The sequence below is a fragment of the Drosophila virilis genome, chromosome 4 (genome assembly GCF_030788295.1).
Source record: "Drosophila virilis strain 15010-1051.87 chromosome 4, Dvir_AGI_RSII-ME, whole genome shotgun sequence".
Taxonomy (NCBI): domain Eukaryota; kingdom Metazoa; phylum Arthropoda; class Insecta; order Diptera; family Drosophilidae; genus Drosophila; species Drosophila virilis.
Genome location: NC_091546.1, coordinates 22,440,921 through 22,462,303, shown reverse-complemented (window position 1 = coordinate 22,462,303; position 21,383 = coordinate 22,440,921). Strand labels below are relative to the sequence as shown.

The 21,383-nt window shown below is 41.1% G+C and overlaps 2 protein-coding genes across 7 annotated transcripts in view; both read right to left on the bottom strand.

Annotated features, from left to right (window-relative positions):
• Positions 1-210: 210 nt before the first annotated feature.
• On the bottom strand, positions 211-1,332 carry LOC138911207 (putative cyclin-dependent serine/threonine-protein kinase DDB_G0272797/DDB_G0274007). The gene has a single exon (XM_070208950.1). It carries the CDS (start codon positions 1,330-1,332, stop codon positions 211-213), a length of 1,122 nt encoding a protein of 373 aa, XP_070065051.1.
• Positions 1,333-4,315: 2,983 nt separating this feature from the next.
• The window catches only part of lilli (AF4/FMR2 family member lilliputian), a 92,698-nt gene continuing 75,630 nt past the window's right edge, over positions 4,316-21,383 (bottom strand). For 5 of the 6 annotated variants that reach the window (XM_070208958.1, XM_070208959.1, XM_070208960.1 and 2 more), the window contains exons 3-12: positions 14,675-15,632; positions 12,629-13,412; positions 11,713-12,170; positions 11,144-11,197; positions 7,566-11,039; positions 6,543-6,731; positions 6,321-6,401; positions 6,075-6,240; positions 5,850-6,000; positions 4,316-5,401 (exon numbers count right to left, since the gene is read on the bottom strand). In XM_070208958.1, coding sequence (XP_070065059.1) covers positions 5,271-5,401; positions 5,850-6,000; positions 6,075-6,240; positions 6,321-6,401; positions 6,543-6,731; positions 7,566-11,039; positions 11,144-11,197; positions 11,713-12,170; positions 12,629-13,412; positions 14,675-14,796 — 5,610 coding nt within the window. In that variant the 5' untranslated portion in view covers positions 14,797-15,632 and the 3' untranslated portion in view covers positions 4,316-5,270. The remainder of the gene's footprint in view (positions 5,402-5,849; positions 6,001-6,074; positions 6,241-6,320; positions 6,402-6,542; positions 6,732-7,565; positions 11,040-11,143; positions 11,198-11,712; positions 12,171-12,628; positions 13,413-14,674; positions 15,633-21,383) is intronic. The other variant, XM_070208963.1, reaches the window with a different exon arrangement.

Below are 21,383 nucleotides of genomic sequence, written 5' to 3'. Positions count from 1 at the left end.
TTAACTTTTGCTGCTTTTCTTTAAAACTTCAAAGCTCGTGCAGCACTTGCAAAACCTATGCAGCTTTCTACAGCCTATGCTCAACAAATGTAGACTTAATAAAAGCTGTAAAGCTTTCAAAGTGCACGCAAGCAACTACAACTACAACTACAACTAGTTAAGAGTGCATTGATGTATAAGAGCGTTAGAATACAAATTAAGAGACTTACCTTACGCTAGCTGATTCCAGTACGTCAGATATTGCTGCTGCTCCTGAAACTGATGTGCGGGCTGAACAGTGTCTGGATACTGTGCTACACGGCATCTCTTAAAGCACTGAACGCCACTCGTATGCTGATATTGTTGTTGTTGTTGTTGTTGTTGTTGTTGTTGTTGTTGTGCGTGGTTGTTATTGTTAAGCGTACACTGCGTGTAGGTGTTTGTTTCCATATAATAAACGCTTCCATGATAATTAGCCGTCTCGTCCTGAGCAGCAGCCATGTACGGCGCGCTATTGACAGCGGGCCACTGTGCGCTACAGTGGTGCCACTGCTCTGCCAGGGCTGTAGCTTGTTCAAAATGTTGAACCCAATGCCAATTGGGTACTTGCGCAAATGGATTCTCCGGGATCCACGACTGATGATTGGAATTCAATGCAGGCTGCTGCTCATAGACTTTATCGTCTGCCCACTGTTGGGCCCGATATTGCGGGACTTCTGTCTGATTGGCATCTTTGTTTGCCCACTGTGCGACCTGTATGGACGACTGTTTGGGTAACGGGGACCAGGGTTGCATGCCAGGCAATTGAGCTGACGTCAGTTGGTTGCTGGAAAGTTGCTTCTTAATATCGGCTACCCACTGTGCGCTCTCGCTGCAGGCTTCGGCTGCATTCAGCTGCTGCTGCTTTGGCTCTGCTTTGATATGCTGCTCGGCCGGCGAACGCAGCAATTCGGCAAAATCAAATATCAGCGGCTTTTCCAACGTCGACTCCGCCGAGCCGAACGAGTTGTTCAACGAGGAGAGGGGTGTTGGATTATGCCGTATTATCGCTTCCAGTTCAGCAGCTTCGGATGCGCGTCTTTGCGCCAGCGCGTTTGCTTTCGTTCTGCGCTTGCGACTGCGCCGCTTGCTGCGCCGCGCGCTCTTTTTGGCAGCTCTCTCGTTCTGCACGTCCTTTTCCAATTTGGCGCTGCCATCGACGGACTGCGACTGACGGCAGCAGGTTTCACATAGCTTTTCCTCGGCGCGACGTTTTTGATTCTGTCGCTGGCGCCTGCGACGTTGAGTTTTGCTTTGATAATTCGCTGCAGCCGAATTTTGGTTCTCAGCATTTGCTCGTCTTTTTTGTTCCATGCTGCACACAAAAACAAAACAAGCGAGACACGTGCACAGCTTGAAATCAAAATGGCGCGCAAACAACAAATGTGCACGCGAATTCTTGCAGGTGTTTTTCTTGTTGTTTCGCTGCGCTTTGACTGTGCCTTAAACTTCCGCCTTATTGTTTAATCAAACTTGATAAGAAAAGTTAAGCACAGTAACAAAAACAAAACAAATATAGGAAAAAAAAAATTACAAAATGTTTAAACAAGCTGCGCCACAAGCACACGGCAAAACTACAAGAAAGCAAGTGCTGAAAAGTGTTAAAGTTTGCCAGCGGCGCTTTACAGCACAGGAAACGGTTATTTTTCTGCAATAAGCAGCGCCGACAATTTGCTTAACATACGTGTATATAAACATATTATATATAAATAAAAAACATATTTAAAGAATTGCAACAAATATTTGGCATTTAAACAATAACAATTTATAGATATTAATTAGAATTACAGCAAATTGCTTAAAAGCTGCCGCTGTTTTGTTTAATGTTAATCTTAACAGCGGCTGTAAAATTCGCTCAGTTCTGTTAAGTTTAGCATGATTTCGTTGAGTCCAAACGAGTTCGCCGCAAGTGAGGTTGCGGTGTGGCGACAACAATGTAAAACCTGCTGCGCGCGCAATTGAAAATAATTAAACGGCATCTTTTAAATGTTACAATTTTGGTTTTTTATTTTGATTTATCAACTACTGTTACGGTAATTGCATATTAAATTGGTTGTTGTTCTTGTTTGTTGTTTTTGTTTTGTTTTGTTTTGTTTTGTTGCTTAAACTTTAATAAGTGTACTTGGTTTTTGCTGCTGCGGTTGTTGTTTTGTTTTTTACTCGTTTTGTCATTTGTACAAAATATATAATATATATTTTTTTATTACTTATATATGTATCATTTGTTACCTTTACTATGTTAATGAACAATTTCGTTTTGTTATCAATTGTTGATTTTGCTGTTGCTGTTTCTCGTTTTCTTCCCTTTTTTTTTTTTTTGTTTTTGTTGTTATTTTGTTTTTTGTCCAGCTTAAAACTTAATTCTGTTGGTTTTTTACGGTTCGTTTTGCTTATATTTTGCACTACAATAACGCTTAACAAAATATAATTATTAACTATGCTTCGCTTCTTAAATCGTCTAGGCGCATTTTCGTTTCGTCTTGTTGTTTTCTTCTTCTTTTTGTTATATTTTTTTTCTTTTCTTTTTTTAATGATTTTTAAATTTATTATTTGTAATATTTATTGCAAGATTGCTGCTTGTTGTTGTTGCCGTTTGAAAAAATTTAACTATAATTCATGGTTTTTCTTTTAGTTGTATATATATAAAAATATATATATATATATATATATGTTTATATATGCATGTAAATGTGAATGTATATATATGTATTTATCGATATACATATGCAAATGTACGTGTGTATGCGTCTATGTCTGTGTGTGTGTGTGTGTGTGTGTGTGTGTGTACGTAATTGTGTTCGTTAAGTTGCTTTTTATTTACAGCGCTGGAAATTTTAACAATACATATGCACATACATACACACATACACACAGGTGCATGCATACATGTATATATATGGGCATGTATAATTTTGAATAATTACAATTAATGTTGCACATATCGCACAATAAAATTGCGCACTACGATATTTCATTTTGTTAATGTTCTCGATTTGTGTATTTCGTGTTCTGCGATACCCTTGCAGAGGTTATGCCTCTTTTGTCACGCCTTACGCAACAGTTTCTAAAGGAAACAGATCGGTTAGTGTAACTAATGGTCGTTAAGTTGAAGTATATCTAGTTATGAATTGCATTTCCGAATCGAGAATCACAAATACAATATCTGTATTTATTTATATATGTATATATATATAAGTAGCTGCCATAGGAGCGATTTGTTAAAAGCCCGTCTGCAAGGGTATTTGAAAATTCGTCTGGCCGAACTCTGGTTTTTGCAGTGTTGTTAAGTGGTAACTTAAAATTTGACTAACATTAAACGTTATGGTTTCATTTTTGAAAGTTAATGCTTTGTTTCCCCAGAACCACATATTGTATAAGTACATTATATATCTATGTATATATATATATATATATGTTTATTAAATTTTTGCTTTTGCTTACCGTTTTCTTAGTTTGTTTTTCGTTACGTTTTTCGCTTTGATTTTTGAGTTTTCGCTGCGCTTTGCTTCGCCTTGCTTCGATTACGTTTTGCTTGTTTTTTTTTTCGTTTCGCTAACGCCAAAGTGCTGCCAATTAGGCACAATAGTGCTGCCCATTTGCTGCGTGTCATCAACGACTTAGAATTAGTTTATTGCATTTGTTGTTTTTCTTTTGTTTTTTTTTTGTTTTATGTTTTTTTAATACGAATTTCAGCTTATTGACTATAACTTGATTTTCGCTTTGCTTTTTGGCATATTAAAAATATATTTATATATTTATGTATGTATATTTCCGATATATGTACAATGTATGTGAATTGTTGATTTCGGTTTGTATGAGGGCTGGGAGGAGACGGGAACGTTTGTAGGAGGCGAGTTAACATTTTTATTAATTGCTGCGCTTTGTGTAGGCTGGAAGAAGACGGGGGCGGTTGGAGAAGGTGAGTTTTTTTTTTATTTCGATTAATTTTATTTTTTGTTTTTGTTTTTAATTTGAACTCGTTTAATAACTACTAATGCACTATTAGTTGTCGCGTCTGTTTTGTGAGTCTCGAGGCACCGCAAAAACTTAAACAAAAAGAAAAACAGAAAGTACAACAAAATGAAACAAAATGAAAAAACTTTGCATATATATGTGAGACATACATATAAATATATATATATATATGTATATATATATATAAATATCAATATAATTATATATATCTCTCGTTCATAAATTGTTGTTCTAAAAACGTGATTGCTTTCTTTTAAAAATTTACTTTTAAAATCAATAATATATTATAAACATAATTAATAATGTATTAATATAACTATATAAAATAGCGTGTTTTTGTTTTTGTTTGTTTTTAACTCAATTTAAAGTTACGAAACAGTAAAAATTTGCATTTAAATTAATTTAATAAAAACCATACTTATGTTAAGATTTTAAGAACGTTTTTTTTTTGTTTTTCTGCTTAATTGTTGTTGGTTCTTGCTTATATACAATAAAGAGTTTTCGAGTTTTGTTGCTATTGTTATTGTTTTCAGGCGCATTAACATTTTGGCCAGCGAGAATATATATATATATATATGTATATGTATACATATAAATATATAAATATATATATATATATGCAGATACATAGATATATGTGCAAACGACAAGGAGAAATTAACTAACTTAAATATTAAAAAGCCATTTTTATTTTATGCGTAAACGAAAACAAAATTCAACTAAAGTTTGTTTGGGCGCCATATTTTTTTCTTTTCTTTACCTACAATCTAGAAAACATATATATATATATAAAATAACTTGATTTTGATAATGTGTGTGTATGTGTGGTAATATCAACTAAAACTAGGCATAAATATAAAGCTTAAATTGCTTAATAAGAATGAAGAAACCAATTGAAAACTGAGCGTAAGGAAATAAGTAAATGGTGTGCATATTGTTTATGTATAAAAAGGAGTAACTAGAAATTATTAACAAACATTTTGCTGATGTTCTTGTAGTTGTTGTTCTTGTAGTTGTTGTTGTTGTTGATTTTGTTGGTGTTGTTGTTGTTGGAAGGTTTCATAAGCTAAACAACTAAATTTATAGCTGTTGCTGCTGCTAGTATACAATATAATAATTATAATTATAATAATAATAGTTGCTAGTTTGGCCTGACTTTCATTTAGACACGTTTGGTGGTGATGATAATGTTCTTGTTGTTGTTGTTGTTGTTGCGGTTGTTGTTGGTGTTTCTGTTGCTGTTGCTGTTGGTCTCGTTGTTGAGGCTAAAGTTATTGCTACTGAGACTGAGGATACGAGACAGCATCGCGTAGCGTCTTAAGGCCCGCCTGCACATACCGAAACACCTCATGCATGGTGCTATGCAGCGTCAAAGGCCCATTCTCGTGATCCAGTTTGCGTATAAAGTCTGAAAATATTTGCATGTGTTTAAAATGGTTTGTCTCTACTATGGATTAAGCTTGAATTATATATAAATAATATTGAATATTTATTACCAAGGATCTAAACTATTCGAGGGTGAGAGCCCAATTGACGCATCGTAAATTTCCCCCCAAATGTTATTTATCATAAAAATTATTAATTTTTTGCAGCAAAACCTAAATTATGATCTGTTCACTTGACATTAAGCAGATTGATTTCCCCCAATTTCTTTTCATATAGATAGATAGTGATTCAGAAACTGATCAAATAAAATATAAAAAAAGAAAAACAGGCAGAACTTTGCGAAAATTCAAGGAAGATTAATTATCAAGAATTTTTGCGTTGGCGTTGATCAACAGTCGGTTAGTCAGTCGGTTTTTTAACCAGTTTTATATATATATATATATATATATATAGATTGATATGAAGATTACCTATATGATTGCCGGTGCGCACCAATCGATCGGCTTGATCCCACAGCTCATGAGCGCTGTTCACATAGGTGAGATACTCATTCTGCTTGCATAGCTGATTGTGTATGTCTTGAGGCACTATTTTGCCAGGCGGCGTATTCGAACCGGAGCCCTAAAATAAATTCATTGCATATATATATATAGATTATATTTGTATTACACTTCAATTATATTTATTTGTATTACCTGTGAGCCCACTGAGTTCGATGGTGATATGGAGGACGGCGTATTGCCATTCAATATATCCCCCCTGCCGGAGCGAAAGAATTCCGAGCAGCTGGCTATTGTTGCGCGACAATTGGCACGTCGCAATTTGTAAAGCTTTAAGGATATCAGCGATTGGCAGCGTAAACTATAAAAGCAGAGATTTCGGAGCAAGCATTAGCTTCAAATTGGTATTTTGCTATATATATTCCATGAGGGAAAACTCACCTGAGTATGGCCACAATGTTGTGCGATTCGTGCTTTCCATTTGTTAACTGTTGATACGGTCGATTCTTAGAGGAAATGTATCTGAAACAGAAACATGAAATATATTGTTAAATATAAATATATATTAATAAACATATGCATGCATTAAATAAATAAAATAAAACTAAAAAAAGGTTCATAACTGCTTGAAATTTTGTACGATGTGCATCACACTTTACTCACTTAATTAGCGACAGGGTGTCCTTGTACATGGTCCATGTGGCCTCCATGTTGCAGCGTTCCATGGCATCGGCGGTTAGCAGGAAATAGACAATTGCCTCCAGGTAAAGCGTCATTTGATTAAACGAGTCACGCTCCGAATCAGCTGCGCGCTTTCTTCTGATTGCCTCCTGCAGCAATAGATCGTTTTTCCTGCAAAAAAAAACAATAATGGAATATTAAAATTTCGCTCGTTTGTTATAATCAAATATATATATATATATATATCTATTCAATCGTATTTATTTGATGCCAGTCACATTCGTGACATTTATAATTTTGAAAGTAAAGTTAAAAAAGGAAATCTTGTTCATTTTATCTTTTCAAATATCTGTAAAAGTATATTTCTATTGGATTCAATCGTATTAATTGTTTTGATACCAGCTGCATTCCACTGCATGTCATTCGTGCCATTTCGAATGTTGAACCAGGAAAGGAACTGTCTAAATGTCAAAAATAATTCCATAGTCAAATTCTACAAATTGCCATTTTTATCGCATTTTCTTTACAAATGTACAATATGTATGTATTATGTCATTTAATTTGTCATTTATATAGATACTTCATTCTGTGGAATTATCTGTCATTTCAGAATCTTTCATCATTTATATTAACTTTTGTCCTTTGTATCAATATGAATGGCAATTGGAGTGAAGTAGAATAGAAAAGAGCTTTCAAAGGAATTTTACTACTTGTCATTTTGATCATTCTCAAAGAAGGTTTTTCAGAAGTTTGCAACAAGCAGGTATTTTTTTTATTAATCTTCATTTTATGCAATCAGCTTTCATTACGAATGCAAGTGGAATGGAACGTGCTAATTAGTAGTATTGTCATTTGTATCCTTTTCAATGATGAACATTTTTAAATATTATCATAATTAGCTCTTAATTATTGCGCTCTACTCGAGAGTACATTGTTACAAATGACCTTCTTCAATTCAGTTAATCAATGGAATCGGGTAGAGAAATAGTTGGCGCTGTTACTCACCTGTGGTCGTCGCTGGCATGCTCCTCCTCGTTGTCGAAGTGGGAGCGATAGATGAGACGAGGCGCTGGTGGCGGGGCCGCCGGTGGCGGCGTCGTTTGCACCGCTTCGCTGCAGGTGGTGGGCAGTTGGGTGGATGCCGTGGCAACTGTTGCTGATGTGGTTGAGGCAATTGCATGGCCCGTTGCTGTTGACTGTGACTGTTGCTGCTGGAGTTGGTGTTGGTGTTGGTGTTGGTGTTGCAGCTGTGATTGGGACAGGGGCAATTGTCGCGCGTTTTGCTGCTGCAGCTTGTTGGGGCTGGCATTGGCGGAGTTCTCCTGCTGCTGCAGCAGCAGCTCGAGTTTGTCGCGCGATAATCGCTCGTGATTGTTGGCGGGCAGCAGCACCGGCACCGGCAGCAGCTCCTTGCTAAGCTGTTCGGCCTTTTCCTTTTTTCGCTTCTTCTCCTTGTACGGGCTCGAGCTGGAGCTGGAGCTGCGTTTGCGTCGACGCGCGGGCAACTCCTGCTTGAGCATGAACTCCTGCTTGACGCTGTTCGGCTTATACTTGGCCTCATAGCCGGCATCCAGCTCCGGCTCGGGCTTAACGCCGTGCTCATGCTTGACGCCGCCAAGCAGCTTGTTGCCAGCCGCTGCCCCAGCTGCACCACCCAGCGCACCACCCACATAGCCATTGGGCGCATAGATCTGTTGCAGTTCCTTGGGCGTGCGGGCGCCCTCCGCGGAACGGCTGCTCAGATGGCCGTTCTGCTGCGTCTTCAGTCTCTCCGGCTGGTGGTGGTGCGGCGGGTGGTGCGAGTGCGTATGCGAATGCGAGTGGTGGTGCTGGTGATGCTGCTGCTGCTGTTGCTGGTGGTGCTGTTGTTGTTGGCTGCCATCGGCTGCATATAGTCTGTAGCTATTCTGATACCATTCGGGCGGCACACGCGCCAGCTTGCTCAGATCGATTTTGCACATGAGCGAAGTCAGATGTGGTGTGGTGGTGCGTGCCGGTGATGCCAATGTGGCGCCCAGCAGCTGTGTGGGCGTGGCCCGCGGCTTAAGCTCTTTGGCTTGCTGCTGCTGCTGCTGTTGTTGTTGCTGCTGCTGCTGTTGCTGCTGTTGCTGCTGTTGCTGTTGTTGCTGTTGTTGCTGCTGCAGCTGCTCCTCGGACTGATCAATGATAACGACCTGACCCTGCTTCTTGGCGCCGCCCTCTTTGGGATTGAAGATACGCGTCAGCGTGCATATCTTCTTTTTATCACTCTTGCGCTTGCCACTGCGATGGGCATCGTCCTCATCGCTGCTGCTGCTGGCGCTGCTGTTGCTGCTGCTGTCGCTGCTCGCGCTGCTGCTGCAATCGCTGCTGCTGAGACGTTGCTGCGCGGACTGCTTGAGCGTTTGCAGTGGCAGCTCGGGCGCAAAGTGTCCCTGCAGCAATTGCTGCTGCTGCTGCTGCTGCAGCTGATGATGTTGCTGCAGTTGTTGCTGTTGTGGCTGCTGCTGCTGCTGCTGCTGCAATTGTTGCTTTTGCTGCTGCTGTTGTTGCTGCTGCTGCAAAAACTGTTGCTGTTGCTCTTCGGTTTCGCTGCTGCTGCTGTTGCTGCTGTTGCCTAGGCTGAAGCGACGCTTTGCCTTGCTGCTGGCCACGCCCACTTTGTTAATTTTCACAATACGCTTTTTGGCGGGATTTTGTGCTGCTGCCGCAGCCACTGCTGCTGCTGTTGTCACAGCTGGCGCTGCTGTGGGTATGTCGGTGTCGCTGCCGCTGCTGCTGCTGTTGCTGTTGCTCGACTTGGTGCTGCTGCAGCTGCTGCTGCTGCTATCCTCGTCGCTGCTGCTGGCCGCGCGCACAGCTATGGCTGCTGCTGCTGCTGCTGCAGCGGCAGCTGCTGCTGCTGCCATTGCTGCATTGGGCTTTTTGGTGGGCGTGTTGCCATTGGAGCTGCTGTTGCTGCTGTGCTCACGCTTGCGGCTGCCAGCAGCAACTGTTGCTGCCGTGCCGCTGCTGCTGCTGCTGCTGGCGGTGCCTTTGGCCAGCGGTTTCTTTGCCGCCGTCAGCGTTGGTCCCTTGGCCTGGGAGCTGCTCGCCGAGGCGCTGCTCAAGTTGCCGCTCTGCTGCTGCTGCTGCTGCAGCTGCAGTTGCTGTTGCTGCTGCTGCGCCTGTTTGCGTGGCCTGCCGCGCCCCTTCTTAATAGCTGGCGCCGCGGCTGCTGCTGCTGCTGCTGCCACAGGCATCACCGATGCTGCTGCTGCGTTGGCGGCAGCAGCTGCTGCTGTTGCTGCCAGCTCGAGCGCATGCTTCTTATTGCTATTCGCTGGCTCGTCCTCATCGCTGGAGTCCAGCGGCGGCGCCGTTGCTGCCGACATTTTCTTCTTGCGTGGCTTCTTTTGGCGCGGCTTTGGTGAGGCCGGCAGCGGCCCGATTGGCGTCAACGTGACGCTGTTGGGCTGCGCCTTGTGCTGTGTTGCTGGCGGTACGCGCATCACTGTGGTAATGGCCGCCGGCACGCCAGGTATTTGCAGAGTTTCACCTGGTCCCGGCATCGGCAACACCTCGCTGCTGCCGCCGGCGCTGTCGGAGCTGCTGCTGCCGCTGCCGCTGCTGCCGCTGCCGGAATCGGACAGACGCGACTCGCGTTTGATTTGGTTTTTTGGCAAAGCGCCGGCCAGCGCTAGCTGCTCCGCCGTCAGCTGCTGCTGTTGCAACAGCAACTGTTGCTGCTGCTGCTGCTGTTGCTGTTGCTCCAGCTGCTCCTTTTTGACGGTCACGCTCAGGCCGACACCGTAGCGCTGCTGCTGCTGCTGGTGCTGTTGGTCTGCCTGCTCATCCTCGTCATCGTCCATGTGCCGCGAGTCGTCGTGCAGCTTCTCATTCTTGACAATGGCCGTGGTCACGTCAATGGACTCGGGTATAATCTGTGCACCGCCCGGCAATATGCCGGGCACCTTCATGCTCACATTGCCCATGGCATTGGCCACGCCCGGGGAGACGCTCTCGGCGGCTGTCTGATTCGCTGGCTTGGGAAAGAAGCGGCTCAGATGCCAGCGATTGCTGTCCGTTGGCGAGGGCGTCTTGTTCGACGAGTTGGAGCTGCTCATGGTGCCCATGCCGGAGCTGCTGGAGCCACCGCCGGTGCTGCCGCTGCCGCTGCCAACGCCACCGGCCGCGCTGCCAGTCGAATTGACTGCACCACCAGGCCCGGCACCAGTTCCGCCCAGGCCGCTGGAGGTGAGCAGGCCGCTGATTGTATTCGCTCCGCTTGCAATTATCGTTTGGCTGTATTTCTTTTTGCTGCCATTGGCGGTGGCTGCCAGACGCTGTTGCTGTTGCTGCTGCAGCAGCAACTGTTGCTGTTGATGTTGTTGCTGCTGGTGCAACAAATGTTGCTGCTGTTGTTGTTGCTGCTGCTGTGGATCACCTTTGCTGCTGGCCTCGCTGCCCGATTCGCTGGAATCCGATTCGGAACTGTTGCTGCTGTTGCCAGCGGATCGGCTGGGGGGAGGCAGAGCAAGAGAAAGAGAGAGAGAGAGAGAGAGAGAGAGAGTGGAAGCGTTATATTGTGTATACCCTGTAGTGCTTGTCAAACTGTTGCTCACCTATCCTTTTTGCGTTCATCATCGGATTCGGATAGCTCTAGATCATTCTCAAGGCTGAAATAATGTTAATTATAAATAAATATTGATTAAATTCAAGAAACTATTTGATTGATTAAATGTTTGTCTATACAATCTACAGTGGTTTTTTGTAAATTTGTCATTCAGATTTTTCAGTTGCCAGCAGGTTTTAAATTATTTGCGTACTCAAAAATACTCGGAAGTAGAGTGGAAACTTGAGTTCTAGCCTCAGTTTAGGGAATGCACGTAAAAGCAAAGTCGAAGGACAGTTGTTTAAATATGTAAGGGTTCTGGCTAATTACAATGTAATACACAGGACATTATTATGTAACACCTAGCAGAAGGACATGTGTCCTTGCTTTGTAAGCTTGCAATTCAGTTTTTCGTATCAATCATTTATAGATTTTTTATATAAATATCTTTGCCATTGAATTCAATATAATTCGTTTTCCCAATTATTTTCCGAATTTTCCATTAATTTTGAGCATTCTCTACTTATCAAATTTTGATAATCGCTTTGGGGATCCTCTAGTTAGACCCGTTTTACTTACCACGAGTCCTGCTTTTCCAGCGAATGATTCTTTTCCGTTTTGAGAGGCTTTATCACTGGCGGCGTGGGCGACGCCTTTGGCGGCGTCGGCGTCAGCTGCTGCATGGGCGCAACGGCGCCCATGGCCATGGAGGGGGGCACCGTTGTGGCACCCGCCATGGGTGGCAGTGGCAGCGGCAGCTGGCTGGCCTGCGGGGGCGTCGTCAACAGCGGGGCAATGGGCGATGTAATGGGCGCTATGGGCGCCAACAGCGGCGTCATCAGCGAGGAGGCGCCTGCCGCCGGCGGGGAATTGAGGGGACCGATGGGATCCACCGCATCAAATGCATATTTAAACTTATTGGGCCCGTTCAGGTTGTAGTTCTCGCGCATTGGCGCATGCGGCGTTGCCGCAATCGATGTCAGCGGCGTCACGCGATAATTGTTGGTCATTTCGGTGATTATTTTGTTAATATGATTCTGAGAGAGATGGAGAATAACAAGGGAATGTTAGACATTAGGCAATTCCGCTCAAATTGTTAATTATACCAATGAAAAATATAAAGAATTTAAATATAAAACGACTAAGAAATACACCTAAATAAATATATGTAATACCATACGCAAAAAAGTTGTCTTTTCATAAAACTTTTTCTGTCGCTTTTAAAGGTTTTTCTTTGATTTTGCTTACTAAAGAATATTGTTAAATGTATTTTTTTTAAATTGAAGAACATTTTTTTGGTGATTTTTTTTTTTATATTAATAGCAAGTTCTTCCTTTCATCTCAATTAAACCAACTTCTAAGTACAAATATATTAAAAAGATTTAATAATTCTTTTGCCTAAGTATTTTTCTTACTAACAATAACTAGTTATTATATTTATCGATAGCTATTTTTTGATGTTAAATTCAACTTTCTCAGCTCTTATTGGACTTACCTCTGGTGGCGGTGGCTGGAGTCCTGCGGTGCTGCTGGGTCGCTTGCCGCTGGCCGATGGCGGTACAAAACGTCCGCCATTGGGCAGCGCCGGCGCCGGTGGCCCCAGGAAGGACTTTTCGCGGCCATTTGGCATTTGCGTGGACATGGGCGGGCCGAGGGGCGATGACGTTGACGCTGACGTCGGTGCCGCTGTGGCATTGTTTGAGACGCTGGACGAGTTGTTATTGCTGGAGGAGGACGACGATGAGGATCTGGGCGGGCCACGTGGCGGCGCCATGCCGCTACTCGACGGTATGTCGTTCTTCATGGGCTGACCAGGATAGCCGCCACGCCCATTATAGGGCGGCTTATTATCCGCCTGCTTCAGATAGGTAGGCGCCCGCTGCTGCTGTTGATAGTGTTGCTGCTGCTGCTGCTGTTGCTGCTGCTGCTGTTGCTGTGATGTGGGCAGCTGGCCAGGCACCGAGGCGGATGAGGAAGCAGATGCTGATGATGATGAGGAGAAGGAGGTGGTGGCGCTGCCAAAACCCTTCGGCAGCGCCTGCAGTCGCGCATTTGACGCACCCGGCGCCTGCCTATAGATGCCCACCGTGGAAGCATTCATATAGTCCCGGGCATCAACGAAGTCACCCAGTGCGGCGGTAATTTCCGGGTCACCCTCGTTGGGATTGAGGCGACGCGGCTCCCCAAATAGACTAGTCTCTCGATCGTCGCTCTGAATGCCCTGTTGGCGTTCATATTTTTCGCGCTCGCGTCTTTTGCGCCGTTCGGGATCCTCCATGCTGCAAGGTTGCAACAAAGTGCAAGAGGAGTGAAAAAATAGATATTAAAGTTAAGGACTTTACGACTTTCTTAACGTAACAACAATATGAATTGGTTACACAATTATAAATAACAAACAAACATGACAGGCAACAACATGAACAACAACATCGACAACATCGACAACATCGACAACATTGACAACAACAACAACGGGAAGAACAACAACAAACATGGCTTGGCGTGTAATGCAGCAGTTGACAGCAGTTTGACATGCGCTACGCTGCGCTGCGGGTGCTATGTAAACAGTTGGGCATGCATTGTGCTTGCAGCGAGTATTGTTAGTTTTTTTCATATTTTTATTAATTAGGCAATGTTTTCTTTAAGTGGTTTATCACCCCAACTATTAATTCGCAACGTAAATTCACTTTTTTTCCAATAGAAATTTTTCTGAATGTAGTATAATTAAATTGACTTATTTAAATTTATAGAAATGTTAGAAGTGTCTAAGGATGAAAAATATCCACTATAACAACATTTACAACACTGATAATAATTACTAGCGGTAAACATTTTAGTTTCATCAATCTACTTTCATTTAATTGATTTAATTAACACTGTTGAAATTATTAAAAATTGTTTCATATTTGGAAAAGGATGAAATATAATTCAAAATATATTTGTAGACATTTTAAATAGCCATAAATATATTTTTAACAAGGAGGTCGCTTTTACATATTTTTAAACTGGCAGCATTTAAGAACTAAAACTAATTGGATTCAATAAAGTTCTCGTGCTCTGTAAACTGCCCATGGCAATATTGCACGTGCAGGTATTTAAAGGCTTTCAGCTCTGTTAGGCGTAAACAGTTTGACATGCACACCAGCACGGTTTGATGAGCATGTAAACAAAATATCTGATTGCGAATCAAATTGGAGGAGAGGGAAAACATGGATTGTGTGCGTGTGAGTGCGCGTGCGTGCATGTGTGTGTGTGTGTGTGTGTGTGTGTGTGTGTGTGTGTGTGTGTGTGGTGTAAACGCGACAGTTGTTTAATTTAAATATTTGCTTTTGCTTTGGCAAGAATTTTGCATGTGCTTTTGTTAATAAAATAAAACATTTTTGGGCGCATGCTAAAACATACACACACACACACATAGTAACAAACAAATGCGCAATGAGTGTGTGGTGCGGAGGAAGGGGGTGAGTGTGTGGGGGGGGGAGGGGGGAGGGGGGTTTCAGGCTTGAACACACAGCGCAACGCAATGACTCTCAAAACTTACTTATAATTCAGGTTGTACGAATTGTTATTGTACTGCAGTAGTTGTTGTTGCTGCTGCAGCTGCTGTTGTTGCTGTTGATGGTGTTGCTGCTGCTGGTGTTGTTGTTGTTGCTGTTGTGCCATAACGCGCGCTTCATACAAATTCTTTTTTTTTTTTTGTTAATTAAATTCGCCGGCGCCGCGAACACAACACGCAAACAAGCAAAAACATGAACACACACACAGAGACAACAAAAACCGAGAAAAAAAAACGTTTATGTATGTGAACTGGTGTGTGTGTGTGTGTGTGTGTGTGTGCGTATAGGGTTAAACAGAAAGTGTTTGTAAAAGTTTGTCGCGCTCGTTCTTTCGCTCTCCCAATGCTCTCTCTCTCACTCTCTTTCTGTTGCTTTGACGCGCCTATGTTATCGTTGTGATTTTGCCCTTGTGATGGCAGAAGCGGCGTCGCGGCGATTTGTATTGTTTGTTGTTGCTCTCTTGAATTTCTTTCTGTGCTGTGTTTGCCTTTCTTGTTGTTGTTGTTGCTGTTGTTGCTGTTGTTGTTGTTGCTGTTGTTGCTGCCCTTGTGTGTGGCCGCAACATTTTCGCTATCATTTGCGGCTCGCTGTCAAAGCTGCTGCTGTTGCTCTCAGTGTGTGTGCGTGTGTGTATGTGTCTCTATCTTCGCTCTCTTTCTCTCTCTCTCTCTCTCTTTCTCTCTTTCTGTTGCAGGCACCGGCCTTTTATACAGTTTTGGAAGCACTTGGCGTGTCTATTTTGTTAGTTCGTTGCGTTTAAGTAAAAAAATTTATGAACGATTTGTTTTTTTTTTTTTGTTTTTTTGTTTTTTTGTTTTTAACAGCCTTTTCAGTATAAATGCCGATTTTGGTTACATTTGTTCTTGTTATTTTGATTACATGTAAGTCTTTTTATTGCTTTGTGTGTGTGTAGTTTGTGTAACAAATTTGAAGTTGCAGTACCTGTAAAAAAACAAACAGACAAAAACAATTGCAAATTAATATTATGTGAGTACTGCAGAATACTTAAAAACTAACAGAAACTTTTTAAAATAATAATACACCTTAAGCAATTAGAAGAATATACCTCGCATTAACATACATAACGGCAAAGACAAGCACAGCCAGACGGGCACCGTTACACGGACATCTTGTTAAAGAAGAGACGACATCCACGGTCACTTACACACTCGCATATGTATGCACACAGCTGCACACATGCAGGGATTATACGCTGAGCCACTTTCCAAACAACAACAAACAACAACACTGAGCAGAACAGCGGAAGAGAGAGAAAGAGAGGAGAGGCCACGCTTTTAGGCAATGGCTTAAGCGCCGGCAGATGGCATCTTAGTGCAACTAAGAGAGTGAATTGAGTGAGTGTTAACGGAACCATTAAAATTGAGCTCGAATACATTTTGGGTAATTGCACTTCTAAGTGGCAAGTTTGTAGGGAGATTTAGATTGAGGATTTCTTTTTTATTATATACTAGAAAATATTTCAATACATTTTTAGTCAGAAAACACATTAATTTCCCATTCAATAAAATAGCAAACGAAAAATCAAACAGTAGACCAAAGACAAATTATTGTAGCACACGCACACAGCACACAGTTAAAGAGAGGGAAAGAGAGCGCGTCACCCACAACAGGCAGCAACAATATATAAATTAGGCAACAGCCGTCCACCGAAAAATAGAAAAAAAGGAACAACAAAAACTTTGTCAAGCTTTTTGCCCGTCTGTTTGTCTGTTGCCGACTTGTCTTCATTCATTTTGCTTGTGTGCATAAACTATTTGCGAGCACTGTGCGGATTGTCCATCTAGCCAGAGAAATAAAATAATTAAATGCTGGTCCTCGGCTTTTGGCTCTTCAGTTGAGATGCTAACAAAATTTATAAGACAAATAAATTTTAACAGCAGCAGCAGCAGCAGCAGCAAAAGCATAAAAACATCCCAAAAACACAGCAGATTTGTGGCAGCACCCTCAGCGCCCGCTCCCATTGCACCCCGTTCTCGCCTTGCACAGCTGTAAAAGGGTCAACATTGTGCGTCTGATGTCCTGTGACCAGAAAATTAATTTAACTGACACGTTTTTCATTCCACATAAATAAAAAGTACATTTTTTGTCATAAATAAAATTGTATTGCATACGCCAAGGAGTCGGCCGGCATACTGTTAGGAGGGTGGAAATTTTCACAGCTGACATGGAAATGAAAACTTTTTGATTTGTGCTAGTGAATAAAAGCAGCTGCTTGCAATTTAAGCCGATCAAACATTAATTATAATATTAAGTGAGAAAACGTGTTGATTAAAGTTTAGTGAAATGTTTAAAAGTTAAACAATTCGTGACATACAAAAGAATCATAATTAGAGACAAAGCGAGAGAGAGGCATACAGGCAAAACCAAGTGCAAGTCCAAAGGAAAGGTAAAGCTCAACATTCTTTTAGGCATACATGATTTTTTGAGAATCGCATAGAAGGCCGCTTTATAAAAGAATAGAGATAGTAAATTGTAAATCTTTATCAATTAAACTTTCAGCAAAGTATAACTGATATATTCAAAATGCAATCAAGTTCGAATTTGTGGTCTTGAATGTAAACTTCTTTGCTCACTTTGTAAATTAATCATGTTTCTTATTGATAACAAAAGTTTGCTGATGCTTCAGCACATACTCGCAGTTAAGAACAGAAGGAAAAAGATATTGGACAAAAAAAAAAAACGCCTTGGCAAACGCTTGGGGCCTTAAACATTTTCAATTTTTATGTTTTCTACCCAAAACGAACCCGCCCCTCCCCTCCCCACTCTCGACAATGCCTATTTATTTACTTTTGGGTTTCATTTTATTTTATTTATTTTTTTTGCAGGAAAATGGTGTGGCACGAACAGAGTTGGTGGAGGGGACAGCAAATATGATGACGACGTGGCGCAGCTGTTTACCGTTCGCTCGTTCGTTGCCTACTTTAGGGAGCTGCTTCTCGCCCCACCTCGCCACCCCCCTGCCCGATCCTTAGCCTGATGTTCGCAGTAGAAGCCGGCCGGCACAGGCCACAGAGGCTCCTCCGCTTCGAGGCCCGGACTGGGGCACATGTTATGAATTTTATGCAAATATGCTGCGCCTCTCGTTACCAATACTATCGCCCCCTTCCCCCACCCCCTTGCACACTCGACCCTCCGCATGCCTGCTTGCAACACTTTACCCACGACTCGGCAGACATGTATGCAAAAAGTTTAAGAAAATTCGCCATGTTGTGCAAACTTATTTTTCTTCTTTTGTTTTTCTCAGTGTTTGCCATTCTATTAACATTTAAATCAGCTTTTGGTTAAGATTTTGAGCCGAAAGGTTTGCTTGTTTTATACTTTAATAACTGTCTATCGGTCGATTTACTTAGTTTCTCATCTAAATTAAATCAAAGCCTTCAAAGATGCAACTTAAAGAAAAGTAAATGAAGCATAAGGTCGAAATGTTGTTAATTCCGGCCAGATTGTGTTGAAGGAGATTTTGAAAGCGAATTGCTGTAAAATTCAAGGTTTGATTTGCATGCCGAATAAAGGAATAGGCGAGTTTTTCAGGGCATTTTCCTGTGGCTCATCATGAATCATTTAACAACTTGTACAAACATTAAATTGCGCATGAGAATCCTTTTTACCAAAAGGGGCCGACACAAGCTGCCTCGGCATACAAAATTCAATTCAATTCAATTCTGGGAGTAGTCACAGGACACACAAGCGGACACAAGGACACGGACAACACATGCGACTAATTTCATATTCATATGCATATTTAGACTAACTACCGAGCCGTAAGCACTAGGGCAACTGAAAAGCGACCAAGACAATCTCAGGCTCTGCCAGTATAGAAAAGGATGTGTGCGAGTGTGTGCAAGTGTGTGTGCGTGAAGGAAAAGCAAAAGGCAGGCGACGACGATGACGATGAGAACGACTTCATGCACATCGGCACGCCTAATTTATAACACAAAAGTCTACTTAACTCCCCAATGCCAACTATGCCAAGGCACACGAGCAGCAGCAGGCAGCGCTACTGAAAGTCAGCCAGACGCGCTAAGCCGCCAAGTGCTGGACGAAGGAGCTTCACAGACCACAAGACAGAGAGAGAGAGAAAGTGCGAGAGAGAGAGAGTGCGAGAGAGACAGCGATTCAGAGCGTGCAAGAGTGAGAGTTCAGATACCTAGCTAGAGAGCAAGGTAACTGTGCAAAATAGTAATTAAAAATTACACGAATTCAAGCTAGAAATAATCTAAAAAAAAATTCTTAAAAAATTGTACAAATAAATATCACAAAAATTTCAAAATTATAATATTTCAAAAACTGCATATAATATATTTTAAAATTTTGTTTTTTTTTTTTATGCAAACGCAAAACATAGAAAAAAACTTCATATTCGCAATATTTAGAATGAATATTTAAGAAAATTGTATAATAACAAAAACAAATAAAAAATCCCAATCAATAAATGCATACAAATCATGGGGTTAAATTTATAATCTAAAATCGTTAGTTTAAATAAAAATAATCATATTTAGCTATATAAAAATAAATTGAAAATTGTGTAAAATCGAATATTGGACATTGTGGCCTGCGACTTACAATAGCACTTGAGATACGAACTCATTTTCCCGTTCAGTGTCTAAAGTTTATTAAGATATTTTACAATTTATCTCACAAAGAGTTTAAAATATAAAAATGTGTGTTCGTTAATTACCTATAACTTTATTATCTTTCGATAATTTCAAAGAAAACGATTAAGATAAAATAAAAAGGATTTTTTCTTTCCTGCTATCGATGAGAGCATAAGATAACTTCCATCATTTCAGATAAACAATTTTATAAAAGTTTAAGAAATTATCTAAAATAAAATTAAAAATGATCGAAAGCTCAATTCTCAGAGAGAAAGTGAAAATTGTATATCTATTATGAATACGTAGATTCTCAAAGCACGAGCGCCTTCGTGACACGACACGCGCTCATCTCTAGCAGCAATGCTTGTGGGGCCAGTGCATAAACAAAAGTGTAAGCATGTGTGGGTGGATTTGCCCAAGCTGCCACTTGCTGGTTTTACTCTGACTGTCCTTCCGTCCCTCTGTCTGTCTCTCTGTGAGTCTGTCTGTGTGTCTGTGTGTTTGTGTCTGTATACATGGGTACAGGATTTATTATCAAATGGGCGCCATAGACTAACGACGATAGCCACAGTTCTAAACCAAGTTCCTTTCCCTGTCCTCCTGTCTGTCTCTCCCTCTCTCTTTCTCTGTCTATCTGTCTCTCTGTCTGTCTGTTTGCCTGTCTTTCCGACTGTCGCGGTGTGCAGAGAGTCAACAAATTTTATGGCACTCATTAAACTTTCTTTCAGCAAAATGCGCCAGCGACTCGACTCCAATTGCGACCTAAGTTGAGTCGAGTCTCTATGTTTTGTGTCTAGTTAATTTATTTCCTTAAACGTGCGACCATATAGTTGACGCTCCTCCCTCTCCCTTTCCCTTATTCATTGACTCTCTCTCTGTGCTTGAAATTTATTTAATTATTTTGAGTAGTTTAGCATTGAGTCGTGTGTGTAAAATCAATCTGGAATCACAGATGGGGCCTGCCTTCAATAATTGCAGTTGTTTTCAACTTAAATTATTTTCCAAAGGTTTAAGCGAACTTGAAAAGCATTCAATATATTAAACAACAAAATTAAAACAATAAATTAAAAGTATTTCTTCTTTACATAAAATACATCCAATTGACGTTTCTCAACTTTGCATTAACATTTTCTGTTATTCTTTTGCTGTTAACATGCTGTTATGCGAAATATGTTACAGTTTTTCAACTTTAATACAATCCATTAATATTAATTAATGTTTCGCTTATTATTTTTTCCTTTATGTATGCTAAAAAGGCAAAGAGCAATACGCACACCATAAACATATATTTATATTTATTTAATTTGAAGTGAAAGCAAACAGAACGGACGATCCTTGAACATTCAGTCTCGATTTTTATTTTATATTTTAATTAATTAACATACCTTTGGTTGGCTTTGTGCTGACTTTTACCAACAAATTTGTACGTGTGTGTGTGTGGGTTTGTTTACATGAAAAGTTTGTCATGTATTTAATTGTAGAACAAATGCAATTTACACAACAATTTGTTGCACGTTTTCGAGTGCGTTGCAAATGTGGCAATTTTGCACAGTTAAGTGGCAAAAAGGGATAAGGGTTACTTTTCATAATTCAATTTCAATTTTACATTGCAACACTAGATGAAGTAAAAATTGCTAATCCAATATAAATTTGAAGCTTAGCTTGTCAAAGGGATTCATTCAATCACGAGTTAGAGGAATGCATATGTTTTTTACATTTATGTTTTAATTTTTAAATTTATGTTGGAGTTTTAAGCATTTCATAAACAACTTAAAAATTAAACGTACTCCAAGTATAGAACTTAACAGGAAACATACGTGAGTATGTGTTTAAATTCCAATTGGAATACAATCTGTATGCTTCTGGCATAAACTAGCGCTCCTTAAGCCAACTACAAACATAGTTAAATGGTTGCGGCTTGGTTTGGAAAGTGTTTAAAGTTAATTTGATGCTGGATTATTTTCGCTTTAGCCGTTGGCTGTAATCGCAGCAAATGCGCCTCGACTGGCAATCAGTTGCAGTTGCAATCAATTTCATATGCACACACACTTGACGGGATCTGTTAAAGCTGATG

Coding starts and splice junctions, on each gene's coding strand:
- LOC138911207 (XM_070208950.1), bottom strand. CDS start 1,332: ATGGAACAAAAAAGACGAGCAAATGCTGAGAACCAAAATTCGGCTGCA.